Source organism: Ursus arctos, unplaced genomic scaffold, assembly GCF_023065955.2.
Source record: "Ursus arctos isolate Adak ecotype North America unplaced genomic scaffold, UrsArc2.0 scaffold_6, whole genome shotgun sequence".
Taxonomy (NCBI): domain Eukaryota; kingdom Metazoa; phylum Chordata; class Mammalia; order Carnivora; family Ursidae; genus Ursus; species Ursus arctos.
The window spans coordinates 45545310-45562336 of record NW_026623078.1 but is presented as its reverse complement, the minus strand read 5'-3'; the positions used below and the strand labels follow the sequence as shown (position 1 = coordinate 45562336).

The 17027-nt window shown below is 32.2% G+C and overlaps 1 protein-coding gene across 15 annotated transcripts in view; it reads left to right on the top strand.

Annotated features, from left to right (window-relative positions):
- Positions 1 to 17027, top strand: part of TRIQK (triple QxxK/R motif containing) — an 82906-nt gene that overhangs the window by 38920 nt on the left and 26959 nt on the right. For 10 of the 15 annotated variants that reach the window (XM_048212475.2, XM_026495756.4, XM_044382702.3 and 7 more), the window contains one exon: positions 3881 to 3962. In XM_048212475.2, coding sequence (XP_048068432.1) covers positions 3881 to 3962 — 82 coding nt within the window. Of the gene's footprint in view, positions 1 to 3506; positions 3574 to 3880; positions 3963 to 17027 lie in introns of those variants that run through there. The other 5 variants (XM_048212478.2, XM_026495748.4, XM_026495753.4 and 2 more) reach the window with 2 other exon arrangements.

Below are 17027 nucleotides of genomic sequence, written 5' to 3'. Positions count from 1 at the left end.
TCCTTAAGTATGTGTTATCAAGTTTCAAGAATGTTAAAAACTTCTCTGATGATTTAATCTGAAATCATTCCTACAGCGAAATTCATAAATAATAAATATTATCTTATTAATCCATATTTTAGTTTAGCTGGGTCTCAGAGCAAGTTAGTTCCTCAGGGAATGTGGTGTTCTTTATAAAAGAAGGTGATGAGATGTAATCTCCAAGGAATTAAATTGTGAAAACAATCTTGGTATTGTACATGCTAATATAAATCTGTTATTCCCTTTCCACATCTATCACAACACATTTTAAATTGTGGCTGATCTTGTATGCAAATAGCTGTCTTATTAGAAATTGCGGCTCTATGTGCTAATGTCTCCCTGGATTTCTTGGGAGTTTGCTATCTAACCATCAAAGCAATAGAAATGAATGATGATTACTGCAAGGCTTTGAAGAACAAAGAAAAGTCAGAACATTTTAGAGGTTCTAGATGTCTGAGACACTGACAGTTTGCACCATACGCGTGAATGGGAATCTCTTTAGATCATTTAAAATAGCCTCAGTGTGTTTATTAGGAAAGTAAAATATTTTCTTTCTTCTTGTGTTTGTTACAGCTAATAAAATGTAAGTCATTTGTGCATGGGTGTGTTCTTCAGACTTTTTTTGTTTCAACATTTGTTAAAATTTTATTTTGCTTAAAGAATAGAATAGAATAAATGAATTGAATAGAATAATTTCAGAGACTAAAGTTTTAATTTTTGAAATTCTGGGTAAGGATTATCAGTTACCAAAATCATAGGGAACAAAAATTTAAAGCTAGTTCCTCTTTAATGTATCTCTTAAGTTGAAATTCTGTTAAAGATTTTATATTCACAGGCTATATACCTATAAAATGGTCAATTCATAGAGTATAGGCCTTTATAAAAATATAGATTCTTTAGCTTTTTTTGGTATCACTTTGTTCATTTAAAGTACATTTTAAAATCAGTAAAATCTAATTCCTTTTGTTGAAAAGATATTCTGTGTGGATCCCTTCCTTTTTTATTTACTACAGGTAAGGAAAGAATACAATACTGGCCTTTAAAGTATTATCTCTGTTAGGATGTTGGTTTAAATGACCAAGCAGGAATTGAGGGAAGCATAGTGAGTGACCGTTTTGGTAGCTAGCCTTAGTAATTTGCTTTTTAAAAATTTAAGCTATTCCATAAAGGCAACAGACAAAACTAAACCGAAGAGGGAATAATGTCTGTGTATTTATTTATTTAAACTTCTCTCCTAAATTGGAGTGGTATTTTTTCTAACCTCACATAATCAAGATTAAAATAACTTGACTCCTCTTTACAATTAGTACATGCAAAACACTATGCAAATGGATTGCTATATGAATAAATTATAACATATCTATTGATATTTTTTATGATGCTTTTATTAATGTTCTGAATAATAATAAGTGAGAATATAGGATTAGGTGATGTCTTGGTTTCATTTCTGAAATTGTAAGATTGTGTTTCTTAGATGTGATAGCTACATGGTTTATGAGAGGTGAAGATTTCATTTATTTGACTTTTTGTCTTTGTACATTCTTAAATATTACTGTAATATTAAATCTGAAGATTGTTATGAATAGAAAAATAGATTTTTAACAGAGCTTATAATTTTCTTACACATAAATAATAATTATTAATTTGGGGATGCCTTTTTCTGTGTTAGGTGTTATCATTGTTAGGATTGCTCTGTGTGACCATATATGTAAAAAAAATACAGTTTGATCGGAACAGATTTCAAAGACATTCTGTATTTGAGGACCTTAATAATGCTCTTTAGGAAAATTACAGTTTAATAATTTATACAGAGACATCTATACGTACTTGTTTTAGTCAGGGTGATACTACCTACTGTAACAAACAAATATAAAATGTATAGAGGCTCAAATGCTATCAGTCATTTCTTGTTCTCACAGCAGTGTGAAAGAGAGAAACAAGTTGGTTGAGTAGGTTTCCTTCATGTAGTCATTCAGGGTCCAGGATGTCCCAGGCTCTGCCCTCTTCATCACATTATTTCCAGCATCACTGTGGGGGCCATCTCCATGTTAGCCAGATGAATGAGTACATATAGAAAGTTTTTATAGGTTAGTTCTAGAAGTAGCAAACACTAATTCATTCATATTCTGTTGGCTGAAACTCAGTCACATGCCCACAGCTAACATCAAAGGAGGCTGGAAAAGTTGTCAAGTGAGCTCAGGAAAGAAAAAAAAAACCAAAACCAAAAACGAAGGAGTACATGTATTTTAGTAAGCAGCCAGCCATTTTTCTTATACTTCACCTTTCTGGTCATGAAATAGCCATACACATCCTTTTTCCTGCCTCTTTAGTAGGAAGATCCTAGAGTTCCCCACTTATTGCATCCAGGGCAAAGCCAAGAATCTCAAGTGAGGGCGCAGTGCTCCCTCTTAGGTTGAAATGTGCTTCCTTGAAGTTTACGGACTATGAAATTTTCCTAATGGTGAAGCAGAAGATAACTGCTTCATATCTCCTATAATCACTCCCATTTAGAAAGGGAAGAATGGGAAGAATGGGAAGAATGGGAAACATACAGGAAGCACTGATCCAGCATGACAAGGAAACCTGCTGTGCGTGAGGTCACTGAGAAGTCCCACCGTACCTACCCAAGTTTCTTCCTTGGACCCTAATTATGGTTTTTTAGAGAAGTTCCTTTTTCCATTGTTCTTTATGGCCTTCCCTTCTGGATGGTTCCCCTTTCTGGTCACATATGAAGTGGATGTTCCAAATCTACAGAGTTTGCCTTCCTTGGCGGCTGCAGTCTGTTGGTTTGAGTTTAGAGGTCCTAGAATTGGTTTTCATTCACATACTTTTTTAGAGGAAGTTGATTTCCTTGTCAATAAAATCCTTTAGCTTTTAGTAACCTTCTTACTATTTCTGCTTAGTTCCATGTGACAGTGCAGTCTCTGCCACATATATTTTTTAACATTTTTATTTGAATTCCATTTAGTTGGCAGTGTAGTATTAGTTTCAGGTGAATGATACAGTAATTCAGCCCTTCCGTACAACACCCTGTGCTCATCACAAGCGTGCTCCCTAATCCCTATCACCTATTTCACCCATCCCCTCACCCCCCACACCCGTAAGCATCCCATCCCCTCACCCCCTGCACCCGTAAGCATTAGTGTGTTCTCTTAGTAAGAGTCTGTTTCATGGTTGTCCTCTCTCCCCGGTTCCTTTTTTCCCCTTTGCTCATTTGTTCTGTTTCTTAAATTCCACATATGTCTGCCATGTATTTAAATTCAATAAAAATTATAAGATTTGAAAGATGTGTTGTAGATTAAATCAAACAGTGCATGTAATGTAGTAAGCATGAGAATATTCGTAAATGGTAGTAATTTATACTGTTTACAGAAGGGGAGACAGAACTAGAACTCAAATTTATACCCCTTTGGTACCTATGTCATGCTTTTTAAAACAAGATTCAAAGTATCTGAGATTCAAACTTTAGTCTTTTTGTGTGACAGAATAGGTAATTGGAAAGAAACATACTGCCAAGAGCATGCCTACAACCCCAGCCCATCTGAATAAATGGTACATGACTTTCACATTTACAGATAATACTCTCTAATAGTTTCGTTTAATTGAGTATTGGTAGTACTTGATGAAATGAATGTTACCAAGAACAAATAACTGGGAAATTTAATTACCAGTAATTGTATCCTTGATAATTTATTTGAAAGAATTTTGTGTTCTTTACTGATATCTAATGGGAATAAGTCAAAAACATTTTTACCCATTGCTTTAAAAATGAATTTTATGGAATAAATTATTCCTGAAGTCTGTAGATAGTCCTTTTGATTTTTTAGGATTTCATCATAATTATTTTCTTTCTTTGCAGCAGGCATTTTGGAGATCAAAGATGGGTAGAAAAGATGCCTCCACTATAAAACTTCCTGTTGATCAGTACAGAAAGCAAATTGGTAAGCAATGAATTCCCTTTGATACAGTCCTATGAATTAAGATAAAGATAAAAGCAATTATGTGTGGTATTAAGAAAATAACTTTTCCCTAATACATATGATACATAGAATATGAATAACGAAGGACTATATATTTTTAAAGAGCAAAAAATAAGTGTAGCCCTGTTTATTGATGGAGAAATACACTTCGTGTACTTGTTATTTTCAAAGCTCTTATAATTTGTATTAATTTAATAAAAGCAAAAATACATTTTATTATTTTACTTAAGGCTAGATGCTTTTATATAGTAAATATTTTTAGTATTGTCATTTATTAAATCATTTATTTTTATCCATGTAAAAACTTTTAATTTTGTTGACTCAACGACAATAATTTGATAAGCCTGAAATTCTTCTTTAAAATTTTCCTTTAATACAGTGGTGGACTAGAGAAAAGTCCACTTGTCAACATAAAAAAATAACAGGAAGCTTATCTATTTTAGACTATGTTCTAAGTACAAGATTTTCTACCCATTCTCTTCAAGGGTACATGGAGTATTTATAAAAAATTACCCACACACAAAGCCACAAACCAAGTTCCCCCAATTTTAAAAGAATCCGTATCCTACAACTACAACTTGGAGCAAAGTGTAGTAAATTAGAAATCGTTTAGAAGTGGGCGCCTGGGTGGCTCAGTCGTTAAGCGTCTGCCTTCAGCTCAGGTCATGATCCCAGGGTCCTGGGATAGAGCCCCGCATCGGGCTCAGCTCCTCTCCCACTCCGCCTGCTTGTGTCCCCTCTCTCGCTGTGTCTCTCTCTGTCAAATAAATAAACATCTTAACAAAAAGAAAAAAAAGAAATCGGTTAGAAGCAAAAAAGGTAACTTACCCTTTCCCATCTTGCACCTTCTCTTTTAACATGTTCCTACTCATTCCCACCCATTCCCGCTTCTTTGGAAATAAAAAAATAACAATTAATAAAAAACCTCTTCTAAAAAACTAAAGGATAAACAGAGAAGTCACAATAGAAGTCAGAAAATAAGTCTTTACCAAAAGAGTGTATACCTATTTAATAAATGTGATATATAAGGTGCGTTCCATAAAGATATTTCTGTAAAACAAAAGAGATGCAAAATAAAAAGAATATTTAGAGTATATATATATAACCAATTAAAATTTATATGCAGAAAAATTAAGTCCTACTATAAATAAATAAAGTAGTCTGGAAACCCAATAGTAAAATGGATACAAAACATGAAGAGAGAGGCGCCTGGGTGGCACAGCGGTTAAGCGTCTGCCTTCGGCTCAGGGCGTGATCCTGGCGTTATGGGATCAAGCCCCACATCAGGCTCCTCCGCTATGAGCCTGCTTCTTCCTCTCCCATTCCCCCTGCTTGTGTTCCCTCTCTCGATGGCTGTCTCTATCCTGTCGAATGAATAAATAAAATCTTTAAAAAAAAAAAAAACATGAAGAGGTGATTCGTGAAAGAGGAAATCTAAATAAACAAAAATAAAAAAGCAAACAACTATTACAATAAAAAATGAAATCAAAAGAGCCTTACAAAATGATCTAACTCATCTAACTGGTAGTCAGATAAAAGAAAATTAAAAAAGTATTTCTAATGGGATAAAATTTCTTCAAGGTTGGTTTATGATTTTGATTTTTTTTTTTTTGTTATATTCCTCCTTCCTTCACTTACAGGATGCCTGATGAATAAATAGTGTGGATTGTTATGTTATTTACGTGTTTAAACAAGACTGACTTATCAGATTAAAGTCTCTGATCAAATGGGATATGATAACCACATAAAGAATAGCCGTATCATGGATCAATTCACAATCCAACTCTTATATATACAATTCTTAGAATTTTAACAAGCGACATACCCATGTAACCAGAAACGCCAATCAAACTAGAAACATTTCCATTTTCTCATGTAATTCTTCGTATCTGCTTCTGGTCAGTCTCTACCCTCCTCCATATGCAACCAGTTGTCTGATTTCTATCACCACAGATGAATTTTTCTACAACAAAACAACAACAACAACAAAAAGGCCTACAGCGTTTTTATTGAAATTGAGTTTTATCTAATGATCAGTTTTGGAGAACAGACATTAAAAATCTAAAATCTTCTGTTTTATAAACATGGCATATCTGTTCTTTTATTTAGTTCTATTCATATTTGTTAGAACCAAGGAAGGGTGAGACAAAGTAGTATAATTACAAGGCCTCAGCCCTGTTCTTACACTAAATTGTTCAGAGGGTGCTGTGATTTGCATTATACTCCCATATAAAGTTCTCTTTCCTGTTTTACTTCCTCTTGAAAATATTAGCTGCACAAATTCACTGTCTCACAAGGTTCTCTGGAGATCCATGAGAAGTGTCAGACCAGTTTGTAAACTACAGTGTTGCATGGATATGAGTTATCCTTTGTGTACTTTGCAAATACAGAAATCATAATCAAACACACTGTATTAAAAATTAAAGAGTGATGGTATACTTTTGTTCACTACTTTTAAGGATAATGTGCTGCAGTCTTAAGATTCTTATGCATATACTATAGAATATTATGATATATGTAAGTTCTTTGGAAAAACAGAGAAATGAAATGGAAAAGATATTGACTAGTTAATTAATACAAACTAATTAATTAAGATATTAACTAATTCAAGAATTTCCTCAAGGAAGGATTATCTGATTTTCCATATCAGAGTTAGAAAGTACCACAAGCCTGAGCTCATACTAATGATAATAGATCTATCACTGGCACTGTCTCCCTTAAATGGAGTCCTATGCAGATGTTTCCCAGATCTGATCAAAAATCTGAGGAGGGAATAAATCAACTAAAGTTATTTTGATGAGATATTTCAGTATTGGTGGTAAAGAAAAGAAATATAAATAGCAAATAAAATGAGTATCATAGTGGGCTTTTTTTTACTATTAAAGTTACTAGTGAGCTAATTTAATTGCTAGTTTATAAACATTCACAAAGAATAGTGGTATTACCTATGTGCAATGTCCTCTTGTTACAAAATCTCACCTATTTATGTAGTTTTTGTATGGACAGTCAGCATCTATATTGGGCAATACCAGTGCCGTTTTTTGAATGATGATTTTAATATCACTGTTTAATATTTATCTTCTGCTAAAAGTTTTGCCTTTTCAATTATGTACTAAATGACAGTGATTAATGGCTTTCATAAAAGCTTTCTTTACGATATTCTTCGCTCAGGTAAGAATCAAATGGGCTGATGCTGTGACTGAAAACACTTTGTAGCTACAGAATCCTCACATTAAATGGACACTGTTTTAATTACTATAGCATAATCTCGAAATGTGTAGTGAACGAAGATGAAATACCTTCTCGATTTCAAGTCAATGCACCCAAGAAAAACAATGTTCTGAAATATTGCTGGCTTAAAGGGGAAGTAAACTGGTTTGGGTCCTTTCATCTCTTCAGATACAATATTATAAAAATAGAGAGTAACATTGCCTAATATTACATGTATTATTCTAGAGATAAATTATTTCAAAATTGGAAGAGAATTTTAAAAGCTGCTTTAACATAATTAAGATATTTTTAAATCTATGTTATTAAGTATATCAGGCAAATAATATTTATATGTACTAGGTAAACACAACTAATTTACTTGTGAATCTCTATTTTCTTATATAATAAAAGTTGCTAATAATTATTAAGCATCTTGCGCCAGGCACATCTTATTTGATTTTTACCGTAGTCCTGCAAAAAAGCAATTACTATTATCTCCATTATACGGATCAGGAAGACTTGACGCAGATGGGTTAAAGAATTTTCCCAAGTTTCTACAATTGGTAGGAGGTAAAGCAGGACTCAATTCCAAGAAATTGACCACATAATCCCTTCACCATACTACTTTTCTGGGGTTGAAGACTATACTAGGTACTGGCAGATGCAAAGATAATTAAGTCACAAGATTTGAGTTCATGGAATTGACAGTATAAAAGCGCTTTGGCTGTCAGGAGAGTCTGAGGTATCTCTGTTCCTAATTTGGAAAGACCAAATATGATGCTTCCATTTTTTAATTCTATTTTTAAAACTCCTAAGACATTATTGTTGTAGTTTATTCAGTCAAAGCTCATACAATTGTATACATATTTATCACCTACTCTGCTCTTCTCATTTGCATCCCAGACCTTAAAGCTGAAATCATGTTCTTTGTGCCTGATGAACATTTTTTAGAATTTCTTAGAATGTATGTCTACCTGTGGCAAGTTCTGTTTTTTTGATGATATTAACATACCATTTTTTAAAAGTTTTTATTGAAATTCCAGTTAATTAACATACACTGTAATATTAGTTTTAGGTGTACAATTTAGTGATTTAACACTTCCATGCAACACCCAGCAAGTGTACTCATTAACTCCCATCACTTATTTACCCAATAGTTCCCCCCCTCTCATTTTGTTTCTTAAATTCCACACGAGTAAAATCATATAGGATTTGTCTTTCTCTGACTTATTTCACTTAGCATAATACTCGTTAGCTCTATTCACATCATTGCAAATGGCAAGATTTCATTCTTTTTGATGGCTGAGTAATATTCCACTGTGTGTGTGTGTGTGTGTGTGTGTGTGTGTGTGTCTGTGTGTGTGTGTGTGTGTCTGTGTGTGTACACAATGGAAATGGAATTTTGTTTGGAAAAATGTCTATTCACGCCTTCTGCCCATTTCTTAACTAGAGTATTTATTTTTTGGGTGTTGAGTTTGATAAGTTCTTTATAGATTTTGGATACTAACCCTAAATTTATCTGATATGTCATTTGCAAATCACATTCTCCCATTCCATAGGTTGACTTTTAGTTTTGTTGATTGTTTCCTTCTCTGTGCAGAAGCTTTTTATCTTGATGAAGTTCCAATAGTTCATTTTTGCTTTTCTTTCCCTTTTTTCCAGAGATGTGTCTAGTAAGAAGTTGCTACAGCCAATGTCAAAGAGGTTGCTTTTCTAGGATTTTGATGGTTTCCTTTCTCACATTTAGGTCTTTACATCCATTTTGAATTTATTTTTGTATGGTATAAGAAAGTAGTCCAGTTTCATTCTTCTGCATGCTAGTGTCCAGTTTCCCCAATACCATTTGTTGAAGAGACTGTCCTTTTTCTCCATTGGATATTTTTTCCTGCTTTGTTGAAGATTAGTTGACCATATAGTTCTGGGTCCATTTCTGGGTTTTCTATTCTGTTCCACTGATCTATGTGTCTGTTTTTGTGCCAGTACCATACTGTCTTGCTGACTACAGCCTTGTAATATAGCTTGAAGTCTGGAGTTGTATTGCTTCAAGATTGCTTTGGCTATTTGGGTATCTTGTGGTTCCAAACAAATTTTAGGATTGTTGTTCTAGCTCTGCGAAAAATGCTGGTGGTGTTTTGATAAGGATTGCGTTAGATGTTTATATTGCTTTGGGTACTATAAACATTTCAACAATATTTGTTCTTCCAATCCATGACCATGGAATGTTTTTCCATTTCTTTGTATCCTCTTCAATTTCTTTCATAAGTGTTCTATAGTTTTCGGAGTACAGATCTTTTACCGCTTTGGTTAGGTTTATTCCTAGGTATCTTCTGGGTTTTGGTGCAATTATAAAGGGGGTCAATTCCTTGTTTTCTCTTTCTGCTACTTCATTATTGGTGTATAGAAATGCAACAGATTATTTTGTATCCTGTGACATTTTTGAATTTGTGTATCAGTTCTAGCAATTTTTTGGTGGAGTCTTTTGGGTTTTCTACATAGAGTATCATGTCTGCAAACAGTGTAAGTTTGACTTCTCCCTTGCCTATTTGGATGCCTTTTATTTCTTTTTGTTGTCTGATTGCTGAGGCTAGGACTTCCAGTACTATGTTAAATAACAATGGTGAGAGTGGACATCATTTTCTTAAAAACTCTCAGTCTTTCCCCCTTTGTGGATGATATTAGCTGTGGGTCTTTTGTATATAGCCTTTATGTTGTTGTGGTATGTTCCCTCTATCTCTACCTTATGGAGGGTTTTCGTCAAGAATTGGTACTGTACTTTGTCAAATGCTTTTTCTGCATCTATTAAGAAGATCATATGGTTCTTATCCTTTCTCTTATTAATGTGGTGTATCACATTGACTGATTTGTGGATGCTGAACCACCCTTGTAGCCCAGGAATAAATCCCACTTGATTGGGGTGAATGATTCTTTTAATGTTCTGTTGGATTCAATTTGCTAGTATCTTGTTGAGACTTTTTGCATTCATGTTCATCATGGATATTGGCCTGTAATTCTCCTTTTTTGGGGGTCTTTGTCTGGTTTTGGAATCAAAGTAATGCTGGCCTTGTAGAATGAGTTTGGAAGTTTTCCTTCCATTTCTGTTTTTTGGAACCGTTTGAGAAGAACAGGTATTAATTGTTCTTTAAATGTTTGCTAGAATTCTGCTGGAAAGCCATCTGGCCCTGGACTTTTGTTTGTTGGAAGATTTTTTATGACTGATTCAATTTCTTTGCTGGTTATGGGGACATACCATTATTTTTGAAATATGTTTTCTCTGGTTATAGAATTCTCATTTGGCAGGTTTTTGTTTTCATTTCACTGTGTTCTTTCAACACATGAAAATATTACTGCATTGCATTTCGGCTATTATTTTTTTGTCACTGTGAAGTTGATCTAAATGTTGCTTCTTTAAAAATTACCAATCTTTTCTTTTGTACCTCCTTTAAAAATTTTCCGTGTGTTTGGATTTCTGTAGTTTCTCTATGTTGAGTTTAGGTATAGATTTGACTTCATTTATCCTACTTGAGGTATTGTTATTGTAATGGTATATGTTATTGTAGATTCATTTCTTTAATATGTTCTAGAAAATTCTTAGCCATTTTTTCTTTAAAATATTACTCCAGTTTTCTTCTTCTCTCCTTTTGGGAAAATACCAGATATTCTATTGCTGCATAATAAGATATGTGCATTTTTAGCTGCTAAATTGTTGTCTAAAGTGGTCGTACTATTTTATAGCCCTATAAGCAAAGTGTTATTTCTCCATATCTTTTTGTTACCATTAGACTTAAATTTTTACCAATTTCATACACATGAAATTGTATTCATTCTTATTTTAGTTTTCATTGTGCTGCTTACTGTGGCTAAACATCTCATATATTTATTGATCTTTTGATTTCTCTTTTGTGAATATATTGCTGCTCATATTTCTTTCTTTTTTTTTGGTGAGTGGACTTTTAACTGCTCTTTCTTTTTTTCATCTGTTAATATATCTATAGTTTCTTGAGTGAATTTGGGTAACACATTTTGTGATAAAGTCAAATGAAATCTATTGAATTGTTTTTCTCTCATTGTGTTGAGTTCTTTAGGTATCGATAATAATCCTCTGTTACCTTATTCCATTATTAAACTTGCTTATTGCTTTGGTAATACTTTACTTTTTTAATTACTACAGCTTTATAATACGTCTTGACAAATGGTAGAACAAATCCTCTTTCCTCTTTGCTGTGTTTAAAACTTAACTCAATTACTTTTGGTCCTTTATCCTCTTACATGAATTTTAAAATTAACTTTATATAGTCATGAAAAAGGCCATTGGTAGTCATCTTGGAATTATAGTGGATTTATAGATTACTTTGGGAAGAATTTCCATCTTTATACATGAAATTTGTATCAATATCAATTGATCACCATCAATAGGTGATATATTTGATAAATTTTTATTATTTTCTTCATAAAGTTGTTGAATTTTCTGAGTTAAACAGATGTGATACATACCTCAATATTTTGCTATTACTGTGACTAGATCTTATAAAATTATATTTTGTAATTGGTTGTTGCTGCCATATAAACATGTTACTGAATTTTAATTATTAATCTTAAGCAACTTGAGTGCATTTTCTTATTAGTTGTAATAATTTGTAATTTCTCTTTGATTTTCTCTATAGTTTTCTAATAGGTATATTTTAAAAATTTTTTAATTCTTGCATTTCATCTTTTGTGTCTTGTTATGTTGTGTTTTTCAATTAGTTGATGTTATTTAACTTTATCTTTACTCTTTGTCAATATTAACTGAGATGTCTAATTTTTTACACATTTTAAAGAATTAGCTTTTGGTACTATATTTTCTATTGTTTCTTTTTCCATAATTTTACTCTTTATGACTTCCTTCATTGCAATTCCTCAACTTTTCTCTTTCTTTTGCAGTTACTTGAGTTGAATGCTTTGCTATTTGTTTTATAACTTTAAAAAAATAACATATTCATTTAATGGATCAGTTTTTTTTTCATTTCATTATTGGCACCATTACATTATTTAGAGCTTTCATGAACTTTTATATATATATATGTATTTCATATACATAGGTATTTCATATATATTTATACTCATGTAATTTCAGTTGATTCTTAAACTTACTGTTTTTTGTTCAGAGACTTTCAGGATGATGTCAGTTTGTGATATTAAACTTTTCTCTATTGCTTAGTTATGTGGTCAATATCATTTATGTTCTGTCCATGCTTGAAAGGAATAGGTATTCTCTAACATCAGGATGTTGTACTGCTTATGTTAATTATGCTGTTCAAATCTATTTTGTACTTTATATGAATGTTTGAGCTGTAGTTCTGTGAGAAAGGAGAATTAAAATATCCTCACTAAGACTATGGAGATGTTAATTTTTGTAATTCTATTGGTTTTTGCTTTGTATATTTTACGCCTATGTTTTTATTGCATAGCATTTCTAAATTTGTATATATTTCGGGTAATTGCTCTTTTTTCTATTAAATAATGGTCTTTTTATTTCTAAAAATGCATTTAAGTTTTTCCTTAGAGCTTTTTGTCTTGCATTAATATGGATATATACCTTTCTTTTTTTTTTAGTGTTCTGATATTTTTTTCCATTGCTTTACTTTTGTCTCAACTTTAGCATTATGTTTTATGTTTTTGATACAGCCTAAGAATCTTAGTTTTTGAGCAAGCAAATTTAATTCTATATCATTTCCTGTGAATGAAAAAGCTAGATATATTTCCACAATTTTATTTTTTAATTTTTACTTGTGATGGGTTTTTTTTTGCTAATCTCTACCCTAACCTTCTGTCCTGAGAAATTTGGAGTTCTTTTTATTGTTCAGATTTTGAAAGGTTTACATTTCATTTCATTACATTTCATTTCATTTCATTTCATTTCATTTCATTTCATTTCAATTCTTGCCCCTTTCCTTCCTCCCTTCCTCCCTCCCTCCTTCCTTCCTTTTTCTCTTTCTTTCTTTCTTTCTTTCTTTCTTTCTTTCTTTCTTTCTTTCTTTCTTTTCCTTCCTTCCTTCCTTCCTCTTTCTTTCTTTCTTTCTTTCTTTCTTTCTTTCTTTCTTTCTCCTTTCTTTCTGCCTTCCCTTCTCCTCTTCCTCCTCCCCTTCCTCCCTCCTCCTTCCCCTCCTTCCTCTTGTTCTTCATCTTCATTTTCTTCCTTTTCTTGAATTTCTCAAATTTATTTGTGATATATTTGACTTGATGAAATCTAAAGTCTATTAATATCTTTATTTATCCAAAACAATATAAAGATTTTTAACTCTATATATGATTATTCCTTCCTGTTGCTCATGTTATTGTATTACTTTATTTCTCTCTTGTTTTTAACAGCACCAACTCAATTATTACAGCTATTATTTTTTAGTTTCAGTCACCAGTAATCACTAAGATCTAACTTCATATTTGCTGTTTTTATTTTTTATATTTCACATCTGTCTTCTAGTAAAGTTTTCTTGTTACTTTTGCCTTCATGCAAATATCCATTAGTGGCAAAATTTCTCGCTCTCTGTTTATAAGACAGTATTGTTATATTGTACTTATGCTTGAATTACAGTTTAGCTGGGTACCTAATTTTAAGTCAATATTTATATCTGTTCAGAACTTTGAAAATACTGTTTTATTCATTTCCTGTTTCTGGTGTTTCTGATGAGACATCATCCAATAATATAATTGTCACTTCTTTTCATTTTCTTTCCTGTTTTTAAGATTTTTCTTTTTATCTTAAATGTTTTTCACCTTTAGTTAATGCAAATGCTTATTTTTATTTGGTAAACAGGAAAAAAGACTTGAAATTTGGTGTGTTCCTTCATCCTAAAGATTCTTGTCTTTCTTAAGTCTTGGAAAGACTTCAGTATCTGATTTTTTCTTTTTTTTTTTTTTTGTCTTTGAAATAATGGCTTTCCCCCTTCTCTCTAATTTCTCTTTCTAGAATTACTATTGTATATAAATTGAGTCTTATATTAGAACATTTGTATCTCTTAAAATCATAGTTATATATTTTCTCTCTTTAAATTTCTATTGCTGGGATGGCTGGGTGGCCCCGTTGGTTGTGTCTGATTTCTGCTCAGGTCCTGCTCCCGGGGTCCTGAGATTGAGTCCCACATCCTTGATCAGTGGGGAGCCTGCTTCTCCCTCTGCCTGCAGCTCCCCCTGCTTGTGCATGTTCTCTCTCTCTCTGATAAATAAATAAATAAAATCTTAAAAAAATAAATTTCTATTGTATTTGGGCTTGTTATTTCTCTGACTTATCTTCCCTTCGATTAAAATTTACGAATTTTTTTCTTTCTCAATCATTTATTTACTACTATGTCTAAATTGCATCCATGGATATATAATTTCAATGACCTTTTTTGTCATGTGTAAAAGGTCCATTTAATCACTTTAAAAATCATTCTTTTTTGTTCTGTTTCTTTCCTCTTTAATTATTTTAAATATCAATTTTATATATTCTTTCAGATTCTTCCCCTATTCCTTCTTATCGTACCAACTTTCCCATTTGTTATATTGGTTTATTGTACCTCATGCTATTTTCTTTATCTTTCTTTCTTTTTTTCAGTCCTTTTATGGTTTGTCCCCCACCCCTTGTGTGTGTGTGTGTGTGTGTGTGTGTGTATTCATCTTCAACAGAAGGTCATTTGTTTTTGTTTCTGTTTTCTCCCTCTGTAAGTGTACAAGCAATCTGAATTGTGAAATATTCTTACAGAGCAGTGTTTAGTTTACTTACTGACAGTAGGTATTTTTTGACCATTATTCTAGACTTATTTCTTGGCCAAAGAGTCCTGCAATTTGGACCTCACACCTTCTTTTTGGGCCTGACAGGCTTAAGATTTATATTTCTCACAGGTGACACATCTTTTCTCTACACCCAGAACTTAGAGGAAGTAGAAATATTCCTTGCTATTTCTCCAAATAAATACAGTGTCTTTTTTGTATGGTTTGGTTAATCCTGTGAGAACATCAATTTTATCCTTTCTCACAGCAGCGCTGCCCATGCCTGGGCTTTAAAAGCCAATGTGCAATCCTCTTGACATCTAGAACCAGGCACTGGTTTTAGATGTACCACCCCGCACCTCCCCACCCAAGTTTATTAGGATATCGGCTAGAACTAGCTGTTTTGCTTTGAGTTTTATCTTTGTTTCTGCCATTTGAACACTTCCATTTTTCCTTTTATTATCATGTATGTATGTATGTATGTGTATGTAAATATATATTCATATATTTATAGCTTCATAGGATGGAATTTTTACTACTGTTTCTATGTGTTTATATCAAAGAAGTGTCCACCTCAGCTCTGTCTACCATATTTCCAGAACTGGAAGTCTTTTGAATTTTATTGGCTGATAGCACATACCACTTTCTTTCTGCCTTGATTTAAGTATTTATATATATTTTTTCTTTGTACCTACTGGGATTTAAACATTCTTGAAGACAGAAGCTCTATCTAATTTTATTTTGCATCCCTGCTGATCATCTATAATGATAGAGGGTACTTACAAATATTCAATAAAAAATCTCCATAATTCTAAGGTAATTAAATTCTATATAGTCTTTGTTTAATCTACTCTGTGCATATTAGTCTTAAGTGTTCTATTATATCGCTTGAAATAATGAGTATTTTTAACTTGAAAACTTACTGAAATATGATGTTATTTAGTTTTTCTGCAAGTTTATGTTTTATCTTCCCTATGGTACTTTTTGATGTTTTCTATTGATTTGCATCTTTGTATCCCCAAGGATACATTACACATAGCAGTTACTAAAAAAACTCTTTCCTTGTTTTGACTAGGTGCAAACTAAAGTTTGATATGCTTTATGATGATATCTTCTATTCAACTTAATTTCTCTCCATATCTAAGTTGTTACTTGGTCAGCATTTTTAGTATGATTTTCTGAGAAATTAATTGGTGTCTCATGAACAACTTGCTGGTTTATCTTTCTAGCAACCCAAAGCATAGTACTTGTTTCTGAGTACTTAACGTGATATTAAATGATGGTGGGTCCTCTGTAATATATGATTAGTATCAAGCTGTTTTGTCCAAGTGTTTAAAAAAATTGGTTTGAGTTGCCTTTCTAACACAATTTTTAAGGTTTGCATGAGTTTTTATTTTTAAGGATTAATTTACCTATTTCCTCTCCTTAGTTCAAATATCCCTAAATAATTTTGAGAAAAATACTTTTTGCAAATTTTACATCATTTTGTATGACTGGCTAAATATAAAGGTGTACTATGCCAGTGATAATCCACTGGATCTGTATTTTTTATTCTTTATCTGTATTTTATTGTGTTTCTGGTTTTGCAGTAAGTTTTTAATCAACTTGATTAACATTTAGATTATTTTTTTGCCTGTGATCATGCCATTTCTGATTTTATTCTTCTTGTAGCTATCAAAATGCTGATCAATTGTTTGTTGACATAGTTACTGGAGTTTGCTATAGGATTCCATAGGAGAGACTATAGACCCTTGCTTTTATAATGAGCTTTCCACAGTTATTTGTAGTATATAATATTGTAACTAAAATTTGTGTTCATATGGTAGGGAAATTACTTTATATGCCAAATTATATTGCTCTTTTATATGTAATACAAGTAATATGGTATGGTAATACCATATGGTAAGATGAGAAAAGTAAGATTTCAAATAGTGTTTTGCTTTTCGAAGAAGAGGGGAGGGATTTGAAGCAGTTGATGAGAAATTATTCTAAAAATGTTGAAGGAAATATAAGTCTTTACTTTGATTAACAAATATTATTATTTGTCAGTATTTTTGGCATGCTGTAAATAACTCATCTTCCAATAAT